Below are 17,193 nucleotides of genomic sequence, written 5' to 3'. Positions count from 1 at the left end.
TGAATGTTCCTTTTTAGAAATATTTAAAGGCAGAATCAAACAAGCCACTCAGGATCATTTATTTAAGTGCTCATTAATGTTCACTGTGAACACAATATTATGAAAATAAATTTTCAATTTTACTGACCAAGTCACATGAATCACTTCATATCTCCTGAGGGCCGAAGCAATGGCTATTATTAATGTTGGAGAAAAAAAAAAAACACGTTTGATCAATCCTGATAAAACAGAGGACAAAAAAAAAAAAGAGGAAGATACTGAAAATTTACACGGAGGGAGACTCACGGCAGTCTGACTCATCGGATTTGTCCTTGCAGTCCGGGTCGCCGTCGCACTTCCACGTCAGCCTCACGCACTCCCCATTGGCGCAGCGGAACTCCCCGGCCGTGCAGTTGGCCCGGCGACTGTTCAGGTGCGGCGCCCCGTCGCCGCCGCAGCGCTCGGGCCCTTCGTCTGAACTGTCCGAGCAATCCGGGTCTCCGTCGCAGCTCCACATGAGCGGCACGCATTCGGAGGTGTTGCAGCGGAGGTGGTTTGGCCCGCAGGTCAAAGGTGAGCTACACTTGAGCTCGTCGCTGCCGTCGCCGCAGTCGTCGTCTCCGTCGCACACGTAGACCGATGCTAAGCACTTGCGGTTGCCACACATGAACTCCCCGGCGGGGCACGCTTTGGCATCTGGGGGAACCCGGATAGAAAACATCATTTTTATTTACAGTTGCAACATTAGATCAAGTCGCCCATTTATCCGCTGCTGTGAATCTGCGGACAATTTCACAATTTCTAATGAAAAAGAAACTTGTTTACTCAGCTTTTCAAATAGAATACCACCAACAGACTGGAAAAATAAATAAATACACTTTGTCAGACACGGGAGAGAGGATATTGTTAAAATAACTGGGGGAAGAGAGAGAGAGGTGGACAAGGGAGGAGAGGATGGCAGTGGTTATCACAAGAAGATGGTGGGAAACTTCCTTTCCTGGGGAGAAACATAATAAAGCTCTCCCTGCCATCGGCACGCACTTCATCTCTTCTCTGTGGTGGATCTGTATCAATGAAGCAAAAAGTTTTTGTTCCGCTGTGTGTTGCTCTCTGTCGGTTCATGGCTGCATTTTCTTTGGAGACACATGATCACTCAACTGTAGGGTTTAAATAGAGACGGCTTATATTTACTCTTTTCGTATTCATTCGTTCATATACAGCCTTTATTTGCAAAGAAGAAAGATGTTTTCTGCAGATGGAAATCCAACCAAGGCCATAGCTATTTTTTTTTTTTTTTTTTGTAAATTAAAGGGGGAAGCACAAATGACTACGGACTTCCCATCTATAATTATGGGGTGAAAAGTATTGTGTGTATTGTGTATTATTCTAGCAAATGACCACTCACTGTGCACACTGAGATTCTATTGATTCTGAGTTCTCTCCAAATATACAGTCCTGCTCACTCAGGAATCAATATGCACCTTTAACAGCTGTAGGTGTGTTGACCTCACACACACTTCTTTTATCAGTGAGATCCTTTTTTATACCCTGAGCGACACCATATAACAGACTATTAATGGATGTCAACCACAGATATAAAATAACAAAAGGGGATCTCAGGACGCCTACAGACCCCGGAGTCAAGGTGAGTGGGCCGAAAAGTAGAAGCATCCATGCATTAAAGAACTATCGTCCAACCGCAATGTGGGAGTTAAGTTAAGACGAGTAGTGACAAACCCTTCATTGTCAAGCTTGTCAAACTGTTTAACTAGGTCAAACTGTTTAACTAGGGTTCGGTTTCAATGGCAACAAAAGTTCTGGTCATCCAGGTCAGAGATGGAGCAAAAGAATGAACACAGTTATTAAACCATTGACAAACTGGTTGGGAACCGAGGCAGAGGTGCCGGAGCCGGAGATGTACGAGTGTGGAAAAATGGTGTCAAACCAAGTTTGATTGAGAAAGTTGGGAATTAAATTGAAATTATGATATCCTGATGATACAAGACGCAATATTTCTATATCGAGTGTTCATCGTTAAATACAATTGTAAGTGGTCGCTTCGGACGTCGGCAGAGACGGGTTTTAAACACCCGACGCGTACTGGGCCGCTTGTGGTCAGATCAAGCGATACAAGCTCATTTGCGGAGATTATTTCCCTTTCCTCCCACCTTCTGCCGCCTTCTCACCCACGTCTTGGCCCTGCTTAAGGCACGCAGGCTGCGAAGTCTGTCAGGGCTCCCACCGTGAAGCTGAAGCGGCACAGAGGCCGGCACAGGCAGAGGCACTATTTGGTATTTACACAAACTGCAGGGAGCTCAGCTCCTGCACAGGCACCGCTGCCTCTGGCTGCTGAGGTTGGTTACAAGAAACAGTTGCTGCTTTAAGACATTTTACTGAATCCGCTTATTGCCAAGTGGCTACACACTGTCAGTGACAAGAGAAATAAATCTCAAATATCTTAAATGCATTGTGGGCATTCTGTTCTGTAGTCTTCTGTGGCACAGTATTCCTGGATTAAGTTATACTGACCTTTTTATGTAGTATAGCGTCTTCAGAAAACTAACTTTTACTGTAAAAGCATTGTCACCATATATCTATATATAGGGTCGCAGGGGATATTGGAGCCTATCCCAGCTGTCAGGGGGTAAAGTCAGGGTACATCCTGGACTGGTCGCCAGTCAATGGCAGGGCCACATATACAGAAAAACAACCACTCACTCACTCACTCACTCACTCACTCACTCACTCACTCACTCACTCACTCACTCACTCAGTCAGGATAATGTTCCCAATTTTTTTCCAACCTGGATATCTGTTTTTGGACCGTGGGAACCCGTAGGTTTGCAGACGTGCAAACTCCACACAGAAAAGTTCCCTTGTCGGAATCTAACCAGGCTCCTTCACGCTGTGAGACCGAAGTGATAACCGCTGTGCCACCGTGCCGCACTTATTAATGCAGTATCTTTTAAAAACTAATTATTTTATAATTGTGACGGGACGGACGAGTGGACACCGCTAGGCGATGGTGTATCGGGCCGAAAATGCAGAGGCAGAGGAGAGATCCCAAAAAATGTTTTATTATCAAAAAACTCAGGTCAATCGTCACCATATCCCAAAAACAAAACTTGCTAAGTGTCTGATATAAACAGAGAACAACTCTGCAGCATTAAACGCATCGGACAAAATCAATACCAGAGAGAAAAATTAACTTGCTAAGTCTAATGAAAGCAAAGAGTAAATAGCAGCGAGGACACCTACTTCAAACCAACCGTCTCCGGTAAATATGACTAGACCAGGGGTGTCCAAACTTTTTGCAACGAGGGCCGTGTTTTGTGAGGTGAAAATGTGTGAGGGGCGACCATTCAGCCTCACATTTTTTGATTCTTTAATAAATTCACCCTCAGTAAAAGGATTGCAGTGCTTCGTTAGCAGCGTTGCTACCTTGTAGCTTGTAGCATTCTCATTTGATTCGCAAGATACTGTAAAAAAAAAAGCCCTGCGGTGCCGTTAAAACAGCTTCCAGTTTGTTTCACGTTTGTTCCCACTCGTTAAGATTGTTGTAGTTTGTGTGTTTCATCTGGTGGTGCCTCTTGATGTTGAATTCTCTGAAAGCAGACAGTTTGTTTTGTATTTCAGTGAAAAAATAGTCCTTTCCACTTGTCCTGAAAGCATCAACTTTCCTTTTTTAGTTGCAGTCACCACTTTTGAAATGGGCTGGAAAGGATCACACGATGCCCTTTGACCCTTGTGACAGGGGTAAAAATTTCCCGCACCAAGTGATCACAGGTCTACTGCCATCTTCTTGTGAAATATAAAAAAAGCTTTTTTTGTTTGTTGTTTTTTGTTTTATATTTTGGTAAACAATATCCTGGCAGCCACTTATCATTGATTTTATGACAGGTTGCTGCCTGGCGTAAACGTGGACATTATTTGGCCCACGGGCTGGACTTTGGTCACGCCTGAACTAGACGGACTTACATGTAGGAGGCGGTCAGCACCATTAACACATGAAATGGGGGGGGACATAATTGCTAAACACAAACAACATAAACAGGCTATGAAGTATTAAATAAACATTTCAATAATACTTAAACAGCCATCGAGGATATTAAAATGTAACACATTTCAATGATAAATAAAGAGACTGAACGAGGCGGCTTGATCAGGACCATCTCCCTCATCCCCATGACGCTCAACACATTAAACTGGCCCACATAAAGCTGGGACACAACTTTTCTCCTTGACGGGAAAATATCACAAAAAGCTAAGCACCTCCATCCGTCTGTCCAGTTACGCTGTCGGGGCGTGAAACAAAGTTTCTGACGAAGGGGCCGCCCCGCAGCGGCAAAGGTATGTGACATATGCAGTCCGTCCACGACCGTCACAATAATCATTATTATTTGAGAGGAAAATACCGTCAAATGCCATTAAACTGGGATTTTTTGGATCGTTATTTTGTGATAAAATGTTTATAGTAGAGACTGTTTTCCAGTTCATATTCTGGTGTCAACAGTGAGGTGAAATGTAAATAAACTATTGTGGATCTATTCATGCGAGTCTGGTTCTACAGGCAGGGTAGCCTGCACAATATTTAACCATAACCATAACTTTTTGGAGGGTTGGGATGTCGGGGGGCGGAAATCATGGCACATTTTCATTTGAAAAGCATCGGCTGAAAAGAACCTAAGCCAAATCCTTTGTTTAACGCCGGGATTTGCAAGTCGCATGAACAGAGAGAACTCTTCGAGACGGGGCATAAAACACAAAGCGGGATCACAAGGCTTGAATCTCCTTTACAACCGGCAATGCACGAACTGAAACTGAAACTAAAAATAAACCTTTTTTAAATGTTTTTTTATGCATTGATATATCAACTAAAAAATTTTTGTTCTTTATATTATTTATATGTTATTGATATATCATTATATTGAGAAAATATGACCTAAGCAGATCCCTGAAACAAAATGATTTGGCTCATATAAAACATCTCTATTCTGAATCACTAATACTTCATTTTACAAAACATCGGAGGTCATAGGAGGTCTAGGGAAGGACTGAAGAGGAGGTTTATGGATGTAGTGAAAGAGGACATGAAGTTAAGTGAAAACTTTTTTACCAAATAGTAACTTGTCAGCGTGGCAAAATTAGAATCAGCTATTGAAAAAGTATGCCCTGGTTAACAGCTAGTAGACCTCTTGGATAGTGGATAACAGAAAGAGCTGTAGAATATGGGTAGAAAAACATCAAAAAGCTCATTTGTAAATAAAAGGGGAAATGAAATATCCTTGTGGGCTGACGTACAAGATGGAAAAATGTGAGCATCCGCACGTGAGAGATAATGTCCTAATTACCCACCAAAGTAAGAACAACATATGTCGAGGTCTCCATCGATTTCCTCCTCTGCATCATCACTGTTTAATTATTTCTCTGCTTCTGACATGTTTGCCAAGGACGCATGGGGGAACCGAGTGAAACAAAAAAAAAAAAAAAAAAAACAGACGCGCATGGATTCGTTTCAGCGAATCGGTTGATATCCATTAATATTGAACGAGCTCCATCCTATTCGCACGTGTTTTGTAGCCGCTGTCCCTGTTATGGCCTTGCTCTTAGCCGTTTCATACTAATTTGTAGCTAAATAATTGACGAGATCCAATAGATATGTACAATATCACACACGGGATTTCCACTGGAAATTCACATGAATGGCCGGGTTACACCACAGGGACAGTTTGGCAGGCGCGGCACGCTTTGCAGTCACTCATTGACTTTTGAGCAAATGCAAGCGCACAGACCATCTGCATATACAACGTTGTACGATCACTGTAGATTTTCAAAATGTCGAATAAATTACAGCGAAACCCAATATTTCAATCCCCTGATCGAGTGGGCTGCGTTGCACGGAAGGAGACTTGGAGTGCATGGGAACTGTTTCTTGGGGGAGGAATTTTGAGAAGTCAAATTTCTGTTGACATCATTGGGACCTGTTTTGAAGTATTTTAACCACCTTTCCGCCAAGAATGGAGAGAAGTAACAAAATAATTCCCTTCCAATCTTTACTTTACTTGCAGACACTCGATGCGATCAATAAATTTGTCCTCCTAGTTTTCCCTCGAGTGAGATCACAACAAAAGGTACTCATACAGAGCTTCCAGAAGTGTTCATGACATCTGTTTCTTGTTTATTCAACCTTGGTCTCATATTTGTGCCGGAAAGATACCTGTCTTGACTTGGCACTACCACAAAACTTACCTATACTCTGCGTTTGGTGATATTTGGTAAATGCTCGCATGTTAGCACATTAGTATGTCACGTCTACGTATCCTGAAATTACGTTTTAGTTCTAAATATGCATAGAACTATATATTAAAATACATGATGATGTAAATAGGGAATAAAATCCCATCAATTTGACTTGGTGAGAATGTGACAAGCAGTTATGTTGCCCCTTCATTTACAATTCTCCGCATGGAAACCCCTTCACTGCAACCCCTGCTGCGCTGGTGAGGAGCCGCCACTGTAATTCACTTTACTTTCACTGGCAGCTATGATGATGGGGGGATTGTTGCCATCGGCAACCAGGAGCTCAGGAGCAGAGGCAAGAGATGACTGGTCATTCTGCTTCCATTAACGTTACAGCTGATGAGCGTGTGTGTGTGCGCATGTGTGTATGTGTCTGTGTGTGTTTCGGAGCGCATTCAGGGCAAAAACAGAATGACCTGCAAGAAGTGAGGAAAAGATTCAAATGTGGAAATAGGAAGTGATATGATCATTAAATCATCCAGGGTAGCCGTGTGTGTGTGTGTGTGTGTGTGTGTGTGTGTGTGTGCCCAATTACAATTTCTAATTTGTGTCACACACACACACACACACATGCATGCTCAAGATCACTGTACCCACAGCCTTGATTCACTGCAGCAAGGTCACCGGAAGCTGCAGACACACACTGACAAACGGCAGGACTAGGAGGGTAAAAAACACACCCACACTCGCACCGCCTGCCAGTACAGTCAGGTCACAGCGCCTGAACCCTGAGTAGTTTGACCTTTGCCGTGCTGCTGCACATTCGCCGACAGAACTTACGTGTAATAGAGACGAGAAACTCTTTTATCCGAACTAACAAGCGATGGTGGAAAACAGAGAACGGGATGAAAGTGAAGGAGGGGGTCGCTAACCTCTCCCTCATTTCATTACCGACCGAGGGGTAAATTGACTGACAAGAGAGCAGAGAAGAGGAGGAATTAGTGCTGAATAGGGTGGCCTGTTTGGTTAAATGGAGACCATGTCAAGATTTCGATTAGCGTAATGAAATAAAGGGGAACTTTGTCAGTGTGGTCCACTGCGAGGGCCTCGTCGTGCACGGTCATTTTGAGGCAGCTGAGAGGAACGCTGGAAATAATGGTCGGACTCATTGAATTCCAAAGACAGACAACGTATTTTAAAACGTTTTTCCAAATCAATGAACGAAACATGAATGGGGTTGAAGACAAGAATTTCTGAATGATCTCTTCCTTCACCCGCTCAACCGCCGGCGGGACGGGAAGTCACACAAAAACACATCAACGGAGACCCGCTCCGCCATTTTACAGTTGATTCAGGCAGACTGGTGCGTTACCGACTGCGTGAATTAATCTACGCGTCACTGAAGGGCTGAGGATTCGGTTCAACTTTCTGGCGGAGCCTCTCTGGAGCCGCTGTTTAATGCGATGTTGATCAGGGGAAAGCTTTCTCTGGTCGGGGCTGGATTCCACCTTATATATAATTCAAAACATGATGATTTAATTAGGGGATTGCCTCTGTAAGAGTTACACTTACAGAAATCTACAAGAGGGTACGAGTACAGGAAATTTCATTTTACTATCAGTGGAGTGAGCTGGGACTTTGTGCATATATTTTGTCCCAGTCAGTTTTCCGAGCGCAAGTGAATACGAGGCGCTCACTGACTTAGGGCGGGATTTAAGTGTTGTACGCACACACACGTCAGCGTGTGAATGGGGTTGCCCATTCATTGGGTTTGAGTTGAAACTTTTTTCCTGATCGAGAAAAAATGGGAATGAAATATTCCACAGTCAATCATTTTTTTCCATTCAAAATACTGTCTGTTTTTTGTTTGTTCGTTTTTAATCCATTTTTAACCAATTAACCAACAGGCGCCTGATGTGACATATGCCACCGCATTGCGTGCAGATGGCAAGGTAACCAAAACTGTCCAATAAATGATTTGTTCGCAACTCAGATGAGAAATTATACCTTTGTGTATTTAATATGTAAATACCATACAACTAGGCCATTTAATATTAGGAATTGTCATGCACGGTCTTGTCGCAAAAAATAGTTTGCACATGGATGGTGGAGAATTGGAGGTTTACTGAAACAAAAACAAAATCAGGTTGCAGGGGCTGATAGAGAAAAGCAACAACTGAAAACAAAAATAAAACAGCGGAACCACAGGGACTATATTCAGAATCAGGCCAGAAAAAAAATAAAATAAAGATTAAAAACAACACAAAACTGAATGGAGTATCTGACAGGACACGGGCTCTAGACAAAACGAAAATATAAGCTAAACAAATGGCAAAACACTAGACAGGTGCCGAACATGGGGGGGGGGGGGGGGGGGCTGGGAGATGATTGGATGGGAGACAGGAAGTAAATCAAGGCATAAAATAAACAGGTAAAACTCAAAGGAAATGTTTTTCAAAATAAAAGACAAACAAGCAACATTACAAGGGAAAGTATCCAGCAATAGGTAACATACAAGGACAGGCCTTATAAAATAAACTCCCTCGAAAATGCAACCAAACAGTAAAAACCACAGACATTTCCGACTTGTTAACTTCAAAATTTCATCGATTCATATCGATCATTTCAGGTCTAACAGAATAGTTTCAGCCGTCTGTATGGAACTTCCAAATATGGACTGGTTGACATTAAACATTAGTTTCTCAAAAAACTACTTATTGAAATCTAAAAATTTGTAAGAAATCTACTTCAAAATGAACTTAAAATCACCATGTAATTACCTAAACGTTGCACAGAATACCAGAAAACGGGGCAAAAAAACGATGAAATAATTTACAAGAAACTCTGTCACAAACATACTGTAATTTAATTATTGAAAGTGCCTTATTATTGATCCCGTTCAGCAGATCTGCATCTTTTAAGGGATCTCTCTTCCTTTTCCTCCTCGCTCTATGCTCAGACATACGGCGGCGCCGGTTCTGCTTTGAAGTGAATCCTCGAGCTTCCCCCGGTGCCCAAAAGCTAAGCTTCTACGAACAGACGCACGGAGATGTACTCAAACCAATTGGTAATTTCCATCGCTCCTCCCTCCCTTCGCCTTACCTCAGAACTGTAAATGTGAAAGATCCATAACGCTGCACAAGGTTATTACATTTATCGTCTCTGTCCAGCTGCAACACCGCTGAGCTATAACTTCTTTTAACCTCGTGTGAACGCGGGCATTCATGAACAACACTTCTAACCACATAACGCTGTGTAAACTCTGGAATATTGATCGGGCCTTTCTCTAAAAATAACTATAACTAGCTGATTCCATGCAAACAAGGATTATTCTTTTCCTTTTATTGATTGTCTTTCTTGGTTCAGTCCAACTGTGTGATTAAGTAGAACTAAAGAATTCAATAGTTTCTGTGTGGGTATATATTCGGATGTTGTTGAGAACCCAACACTCTGTTGGTTCATAGAGGAAGAGATTATCTGACCTCCGATCTTTCCTTTCGGCAATATAAACAAGTGCGCAGGTAGATATCGAAGAAAATGTTTTGAGGCAGAGCCGGCCCAGACAACAAAAGTCTTAGGGGGCCATCGGGAATGTCACCGACTTCACTTCTTTCTGCTCTCTGTCAACACACAAACATGCATCAAATTTTCCAAAATGTACCAAAAAAAAATGAACATTTAAAAAAAAAAAAAAAATTAGGGCATATGGTTCATTTTATTGTGCACGAAAATCCATTTGGATAGGGGATTCATGGACGGGCCCCTATGCCGGCCTGTGGCTCTTGACTTTTTTCAAAGATGAGTTTCAAGATGAGGCGCCTAAGGTTATAGAAAAGGTCTAAATAAAATTGAATGTCAGTTTATTCCACTCTGTCTGACAGGCGGAGACAACCAACAGGGAAAAAAAAAAAAAAAAGAGGTGCGGCATATCAAGAGAGCAATATACCCAGGGTCATTTCATTTGCTTTGAATTTTTTTCCATTATAATCCTGAGAAGCATTGGGTTTACAACTTAATTTCCTGGTGCCGGGGAAAACGGGAGCACGTGTTAGTCCCTTTATCTACTCGCCTGGCCCCGGTTCTGATGTCTGGGTTATCTGTGTACATGACACAATCCACCGTGACATTGCTTGGAAATGAACCTCGCACCTGCTCGGTTGTGTAAAGAAATCAAGACACCTCTGGAAGTGTAGCTCCGGTTTGTACGCAAAAAATGCCAGTAAAATGGGGTGGTCGGAGAGCTATGGATGTTTTTATGTATCTGTACAGCTGAAAGAAAAATAGAATAAAAAACTAGTTATTTATCCTCAATCTGCATCTTTCATGAATAATAAAAGGGCCATGGCTATAATGTAGAGTTGGTGCCGTGTTGTCTGTGTCAGCGTACAAGAATATTTGTAGTACAATAATTTGAATGTTCACTTTTAATGATTTGTTGTATTGTTTATATCTCTAATGGAATGGGAGGTGAGTTGTGATGCAGTAAGACTATCCATCCTATGCCTGCCGGTGTGAAAACCGGTCATCACACTTCTCAATCAGTTCAGCTTGAGATGCAGCGAGGGACTATTACATTTAAATGTTCTACCTCTGGCAGGCATTGGGACCAATCAAGGTTCAATTAAACTAGCCTGACACGCACTTAATGGACCTCATTTGTAATACTGAGGTGTAGAGAAGCATCTACAGTCACAGCGAGCAGCGTTTAAGGCCTGGCGGGAGTTGGTCCTCTGCCCGGGTGGGCGGAGGCCGGCCCTCCTGTCGCCACGGAGAGGCTTAAGTCTGCAGCATCAATACAGACATTAAAATGAAGAAAGGATTCACTCAGGCTAGACTGGGTCTCAATGGACAACACACTGAAAAGCCATCTGAGCTAAGAAGGCATTAGCTCTCAAGTCGATGGAATCACTAGCAATTACTTTGGCATGACTGTGTGGGGGGCCACTTTGTGATGGGAAAGCATGACAGGCTACTTTCAGGATGATTAAGGAAAAAAAAAAAGCCACCGCAAGTGATGACGTGAGGTGATTCTGTTGACCAAAATCAAAAGTCAGCAGAACGTCTAATTGTGATGCAGGATAAGAAACCAGGGGTATGTTTGTTTTTGTTTTTTTGATTTTTAAATCACGGTATACTTTATTAATCCCTTGCGGAAAATTCTCCTCGCAATTTAACCCATGATGGACAGGCCAGCGTTGCCAGAGGAGCACTTAGGGGGTCTTTGACTGGCTAGGAGGAGCCGAGAACTGAAACAGGAATGTTCGGTTCTGAGGACGATTGCGCCACGGCGCCCCGAAAAAAAAAAGGTGCACCCAGAGATACTCCAATAGATGCGTGGAGTGGACAGAGCAAGCACCGGTTCAGTCTCCCTGCTCCAAAAAGCAATTTTTAATATACAGTCTCCACGATATTAAACTGATAAGAACAGATACTACACTTGATCTTGGCCAAAAGGCCGAGAAGCGATGAAGCATCACATCAGTAAAATTATAAATCGAGGATATGATCTATACTCGGTCCGAGACATACAATGATAAAAAAGGTAGCACTTTTGCTGATATTTACTGACAAATATATATTAAGTGTTTTAATGGAGGTTTTAAACAATACTGGAAATAATCATTAGTTGCAGGCTTTACACTGATACCACGGGTTTGTTTAGTAAGTATTTATTTTGAGTTTTTGATGTTTAAAGGTGAATATAAAGATTTGCGTTATGACCAACAATGGATCTCTATATCAACCTTTTGATTTTTTTCAATGTACTTTTTTGTCCGTCCGTAGAACATCAATTCATGCAAACCGATTTGTATTGATCAGCGGTTCCCAGTGAAGGATTTATAATTTAACAGCATGCAAAACTCATTTGCTTCCCGTTCTAGGCTGCAGAGGAACGCTACATCGTATCCGCTATTGAAAATGCCTCGAATTTCAAAAAGCCTTTCTTTATAACATAACATATTTACACACTTAAACACACGCTTGGCCAAAACAAATGGCAGCAATACGAGAACATGGGTTTTTCAGGGTTTTTTTTTTTCTTCCTTCCAGTATGCATTTTCCACCGCGTGCCGTTTTCTAGGATCTTCAAAGTCTGAACACCACAAACCCTACAGCTCTGCTGCCTCAATCAATTTTTCTTGATGTGAAGAGGCAAGAGTAGAGGGGGAGAAAAGAAGAAGCCGATTCTTCACGCCGCCTCAGAAGTAGGGCAAGGATAGTCCCTGCAGGGGGCGAGGGGCGGGGGAAGCGGATGACTGAGTTGTCTTATTGGCTGGTTAGGAGGTGAAGTCCTTGTTAATGGTTGTGATGGCCTTGCAGATGACTCGAGGTTTGAAACGAAATGACACAAAGCCCCAAAACAGCGACCGAAAGCTTACAATATCTGATATTTCACGCCGAAAAACAGCCATCTCGCATTAAAACTCCCATCAAATCCCTTTAATTATATCAAGGGTTCTCTACTTTGCCTTGATAGGTGATGAGTCCATCTGAATGGATGGATAACCGTAAGGATAGCTTTAAGACACCTGTAGTTTAAAGACTGCAAAAAATGTACCACAAGCTGAGGTGTTTATTTGACGTTATTTCCAGAAAGAGACTCACCAGAAGCACAGTCCTCCTCATCCGCCCCGTTCTCGCAATCCTTCTCCCCGTCGCATCTCCATGACAATGAGACGCACTTGTTGGTGGATCCCCCGCAGTCAAATTTCTCTGGAGGGCACGTCTGTTTGCCTGTGGGCAGGGATAAAAGAGATAGAAGGATTACTGCAGAGGTTTTACGGTCCCATAAAGGAGAAAAAAACAAACTACAAGACACCGTTGGACTATCGCTCCCAATGTGCATTTAAAATTGAGCCAAAACTCCAGAATTCCGGCCAACTGGTTTTGCTGTCTGGGCTTCCTCTAAAGAGACATGCATGAAGATTGTGAACTACAGCAAATGCACAGTTGGCCGTGAGGCAAATGACAACCCGGACCCCCTCCTTCTTTCCGTGCCAATCTGCTCTCATAGGCACTGTGCGGGTTTGATCCAGATTACAGTGCGTTTAATACGAGGCGTGTTGTTAATTATACATCTTTGCTTACAGTGCAGCCTTAAGCCTCACAAAATGAAATCAAAGGGTCAATCTCTAAGCCAAATCATTTATCTTTGATTGTTGTGCTTTCGCAGTTTATACAAAAAAAAAAAAAAAAAAAAAACTCGCGACTCTGAAGGCTGCATATAAAGGTGAGTTTGGAGGCATTTACGTTTTTTTTTTTTTTTTCTTTTAAGATCCAAGCTTACGGTGGCAGTATTGTTCACAAACAGCTGCTGTAAGAGGATCATTTGCAGAACGGCGAGAGGGGAAAAAAAAGCCCCATAATGAATACCATATTGCACAATCTCTAAAGCTGCAAAGAGCCATGTTAGGTAAAGAGACTTCATTGGAGGAGACAGAGAGAGACCCTCAGAAGCCATCTTCCCCAATAAGGCACACATCTTCATATTAAATTCCATCTGTGGCAACACAGCACTTAGGGATGAAATTGAAATCCTATTCTATCTAATACGATCCCAATATGAGGAAGATTTCAATTATTTAATGAGTTACAGTTACGATTCTTTTCAATTAGAGAGTAAATAAGGTTGGTTTGAGGAGTTTAATTTGCTGTAGATTCATGTCAACAATGGTCAAAATATACTGATGGACAAAAATACCCTTTAAAGAAAAAAATTTTGCCGTAAATAGTCCATATATTCGTTTTCCTTTTTCTTTTAAACTGGCTGCAAACCACCGTCAGACCAGTTTACACATTTACATCGAAATAACGAGTATTGCAAATGTTTATGCCAAGCACACATACATAAATACAATAAAAGAAAAACAAGAGCCCGATTCAGGCGGATTTTATGTGAATGGTAAACAGTCCAAAATAAATCCTAATGGATTTTTACAGATGGAATGACACAAAAAGTCTTTGTGCAAACACAGAAATAAATGTCTGAGTATGTTTTTGGTGTGTGTGTGGGGGGGGGGGGGGGGGTGTCAGGGATCTCATCAGGGCATTCAAGTCATAAGTGTGTGGTGCAAACACTGTTATGGTGCATTTAAATTGCAGGTCTATTATATTTCTAAAGTCATCGTTTTTGTGACTCAACGCTGACTCCGACCAGAGAGCCTCCCAAATCTCTGGCAACAATGAAGAGAGCAAATATCAAAATGTGAATTGAGTGTGAAAATAATAAGAGATAGATTGCTCCTTGACCCCACATTGATGTAACGAAGGGTGAAAATTGAGAAACTGCAGACGACAATTGATTTTTGAGAAAACAACCAAAACCTGAGACGGCGAGTCAACCATTTATATCTTGCACGCATAAATGAAACAAGAATCGCTCAGATGGGAGCCCTTGCTTCTGTTACAAAGCTGCCTATTAAGTAATTTAAGAAACATCTCTCGAAATTTGCAAGTAACAGCCATCTCAATTTAACTATGTAGCTTTTCAGTTTCAACTGAAATGAAACATTATATTAACCGATTTGAGAAAAAATGTACAATAGAGCCAGATGTCCTTGGCTATGATTTACAAGAAAATGTGCTAAACCTGGAAAAAAAGAAATGATGGTGAAGGAAAAAAAAAGAACTTAAAATGTCAAAAACAAGCCACATAGTAAATAAATTAAGCCAGTTGGAACATCATTCAGTAAGACCGATCCCTTTAGAACAGTCTGGTCACAACTATTTACCGATAAAAACCCATTGGATCAAATCCAACATTGTCAGACCTTTCCTTTTTCAATATGCTGGGTGGTACCACGTTATTTGGGCTAACTAGCTGAGAGGTTGTTGGTTCACATGATATAGGTGGTTTTGGAAAATGGCAGCTAAAGATTGAAAATTTTTGATTGTCACTTTATAGGCACGATGAAACTTTTGCAGTGAGAGCTCCCAGCTTATGGGTAGACAACTTATATACATAGTGTATAGACATGATATACACGGTAAGGTATGAATACTTTATACAATTGAGCACGGAATATACATATAGCAGCTGGATGGCATGAAGGTTGATATGAATATGACTAATATGACTTAAGGCGTTCACTTATTAATTATCGAAACCGCTAATCATGCGCTCAGGGTGGCGGGGATGCCAGCCGATCCCAGCTGTCACTGGACGAGAGGTTGGGTTCACCTCGGACCGTCCGCCAAAAACGGCCACATATAGAGACACACAACTGTGCGCTTGCTCATTCGTGTGTTTGGGCAACGGAGGTTTTCAATTCAGGATTGAACCCGGGACCAGGAAATTTTGTCATTTCACACGGTCCCGTATTTTCCATTCTGAGAATGCAGCGGGCGGTGACATGAGAAAGAAGCGGAAGGCGACCTGGAGAAGCAGCTGGTGCCCGGGGAGCGGCGAGCGCTGAGAATGGCTGACGCAGCCGAGCCCCCGACCCCGCGAAAACAAAAATAAATAACGCTTGACCACTGCGGTGCGATGAGGCGGTTTCTTCGGAAGCTTGAGGAATGCGGCACTGTGACATCGACCTTGACACATCCGACACTGGAAGAACTGCATTTTCTGACGGCGGCACTTAGCCAGGTCCATGAACACAAACTACCATTTGATATTATTATCACGGTAAACACATGCACATAATGGCATGCCGTGAAAGTGGTGACAAGAAATATGAGAAACAGATCCATCAACAATATATTATACTGCAAATTCATTTGTATTGTCAGTCAAAGCATTTCAAAAACTATCCTCTTTGGATGCATCCTGCATAACCCTCTCTTTCTAAACTTCTTCACCGTTAGGGATTCTGCGCTCCGCATTCAAGACAAAAATCACGGATTGTCAGGTGAGCACAGAATTGCGGTGACACCCGTGACGCAGGGAGGGATGAAAAACTGAAACAAATGCTTCTTCAGTTTACAGACAGTCGGCCCAGAAGAGGCGAAATGTACGGAGAATTGCGGAGATGAAAAAAAAAGGGGGGGGGGCGTAGTGGAATGCAATGACGGCCAGAGAGGACCTGACAGAAAACAAGAAACCGAGAGAGGAAATTAAAGAAAGGATGTCAGAGAGCATCGAGGGGAGGAGACGGAGAACGGCCTCGGAGGAAAAAGGGGGCGACTTGTCGGGAGCGAAATGCTGTATGAAGCGACGAAGGGACGAAGAGACGTCCTTTCGTTCCCTCCCTTCTATTGATCTCCTGAAACAGAAGTCGTCCACGCCGCGCGCAACCAGCTGAAGGCGGAAAGGCGGGCAGGGGATGAGACAGCCTGTCCTTTTAACTGATGACTCTTTAATAAAGCCTGAGCGCAGTTCTTCCCAAACAGAGACCGAATCCTGCCACCACCAACGTGCCTCGGCGTCCCAGCTGACAGGTATTGATTACTAAAACTTCAGCGTTTATAAAGACAAAGGTAATGGGTTTCTGCTGGAGCAGGATGCAACATAATAACAGACAATTACTCACAACCAAACAGACTGCTTGGATTTTTTTTTTTTTTTTTTTTGTGTACCGTGGACATGATGAACGAGGATTTATCTTCGGTGCTGTTGATGGCAGGATGTTGGTTCGGAATTCATCACCCCTTACAAGAAAGACAGTGTTTATCTCTTCATAGCACGCCGCAATAGCTTTCGTTTTTATTTGTTGACCGAAATTTCCCTTGTCATCCCGGACAGCCTCCCGATCATTTGATGGAGTTGTACGATGTCTTCAATTTGCCGTTTGCCGGGAGAAGTAATTCTCTGATACACCGAACAGCTAATAAGGCCGAACCCGTGTTGTTTCACCTTCCTGCCCCGATGCTGCAACACCGCAGCACGCTGATCATTTTCAGCCCATTAATATTAATTACATCCTAATTTGGCGCCTTCCATCACGGGCAGGTACTGAAAGGAAGCTGCTCATTATTTTACATGTCATTTTTTTTTTTTTTTAAATCCAAGGCTTGCTAAAGTCTAGCGTC

At 42.5% G+C, this 17,193-nt stretch overlaps 1 protein-coding gene and 1 pseudogene across 4 annotated transcripts in view; both read right to left on the bottom strand.

Annotated features, from left to right (window-relative positions):
* LOC147219190 (low-density lipoprotein receptor-related protein 8-like) overlaps positions 1 to 17,193 on the bottom strand; it is a 90,902-nt gene that overhangs the window by 33,815 nt on the left and 39,894 nt on the right. For all 4 annotated transcript variants that reach the window (XM_086173277.1, XM_086173279.1, XM_086173278.1 and 1 more), the window contains exons 4-5: positions 12,826 to 12,954; positions 286 to 675 (exon numbers count right to left, since the gene is read on the bottom strand). In XM_086173277.1, coding sequence (XP_086029403.1) covers positions 286 to 675; positions 12,826 to 12,954 — 519 coding nt within the window. The remainder of the gene's footprint in view (positions 1 to 285; positions 676 to 12,825; positions 12,955 to 17,193) is intronic.
* Positions 11,521 to 11,686, bottom strand: LOC147219191 (U2 spliceosomal RNA; annotated as a pseudogene).

This window comes from Fistularia commersonii, chromosome 25 (assembly GCF_037954325.1).
Source record: "Fistularia commersonii isolate RoL2024-O1a breed Wild chromosome 25, RoL_Fcom_v1.0, whole genome shotgun sequence".
NCBI classification, from domain to species: Eukaryota; Metazoa; Chordata; class Actinopteri; order Syngnathiformes; family Fistulariidae; genus Fistularia; species Fistularia commersonii.
This window is presented reverse-complemented; position numbering and strand designations above follow the sequence as displayed.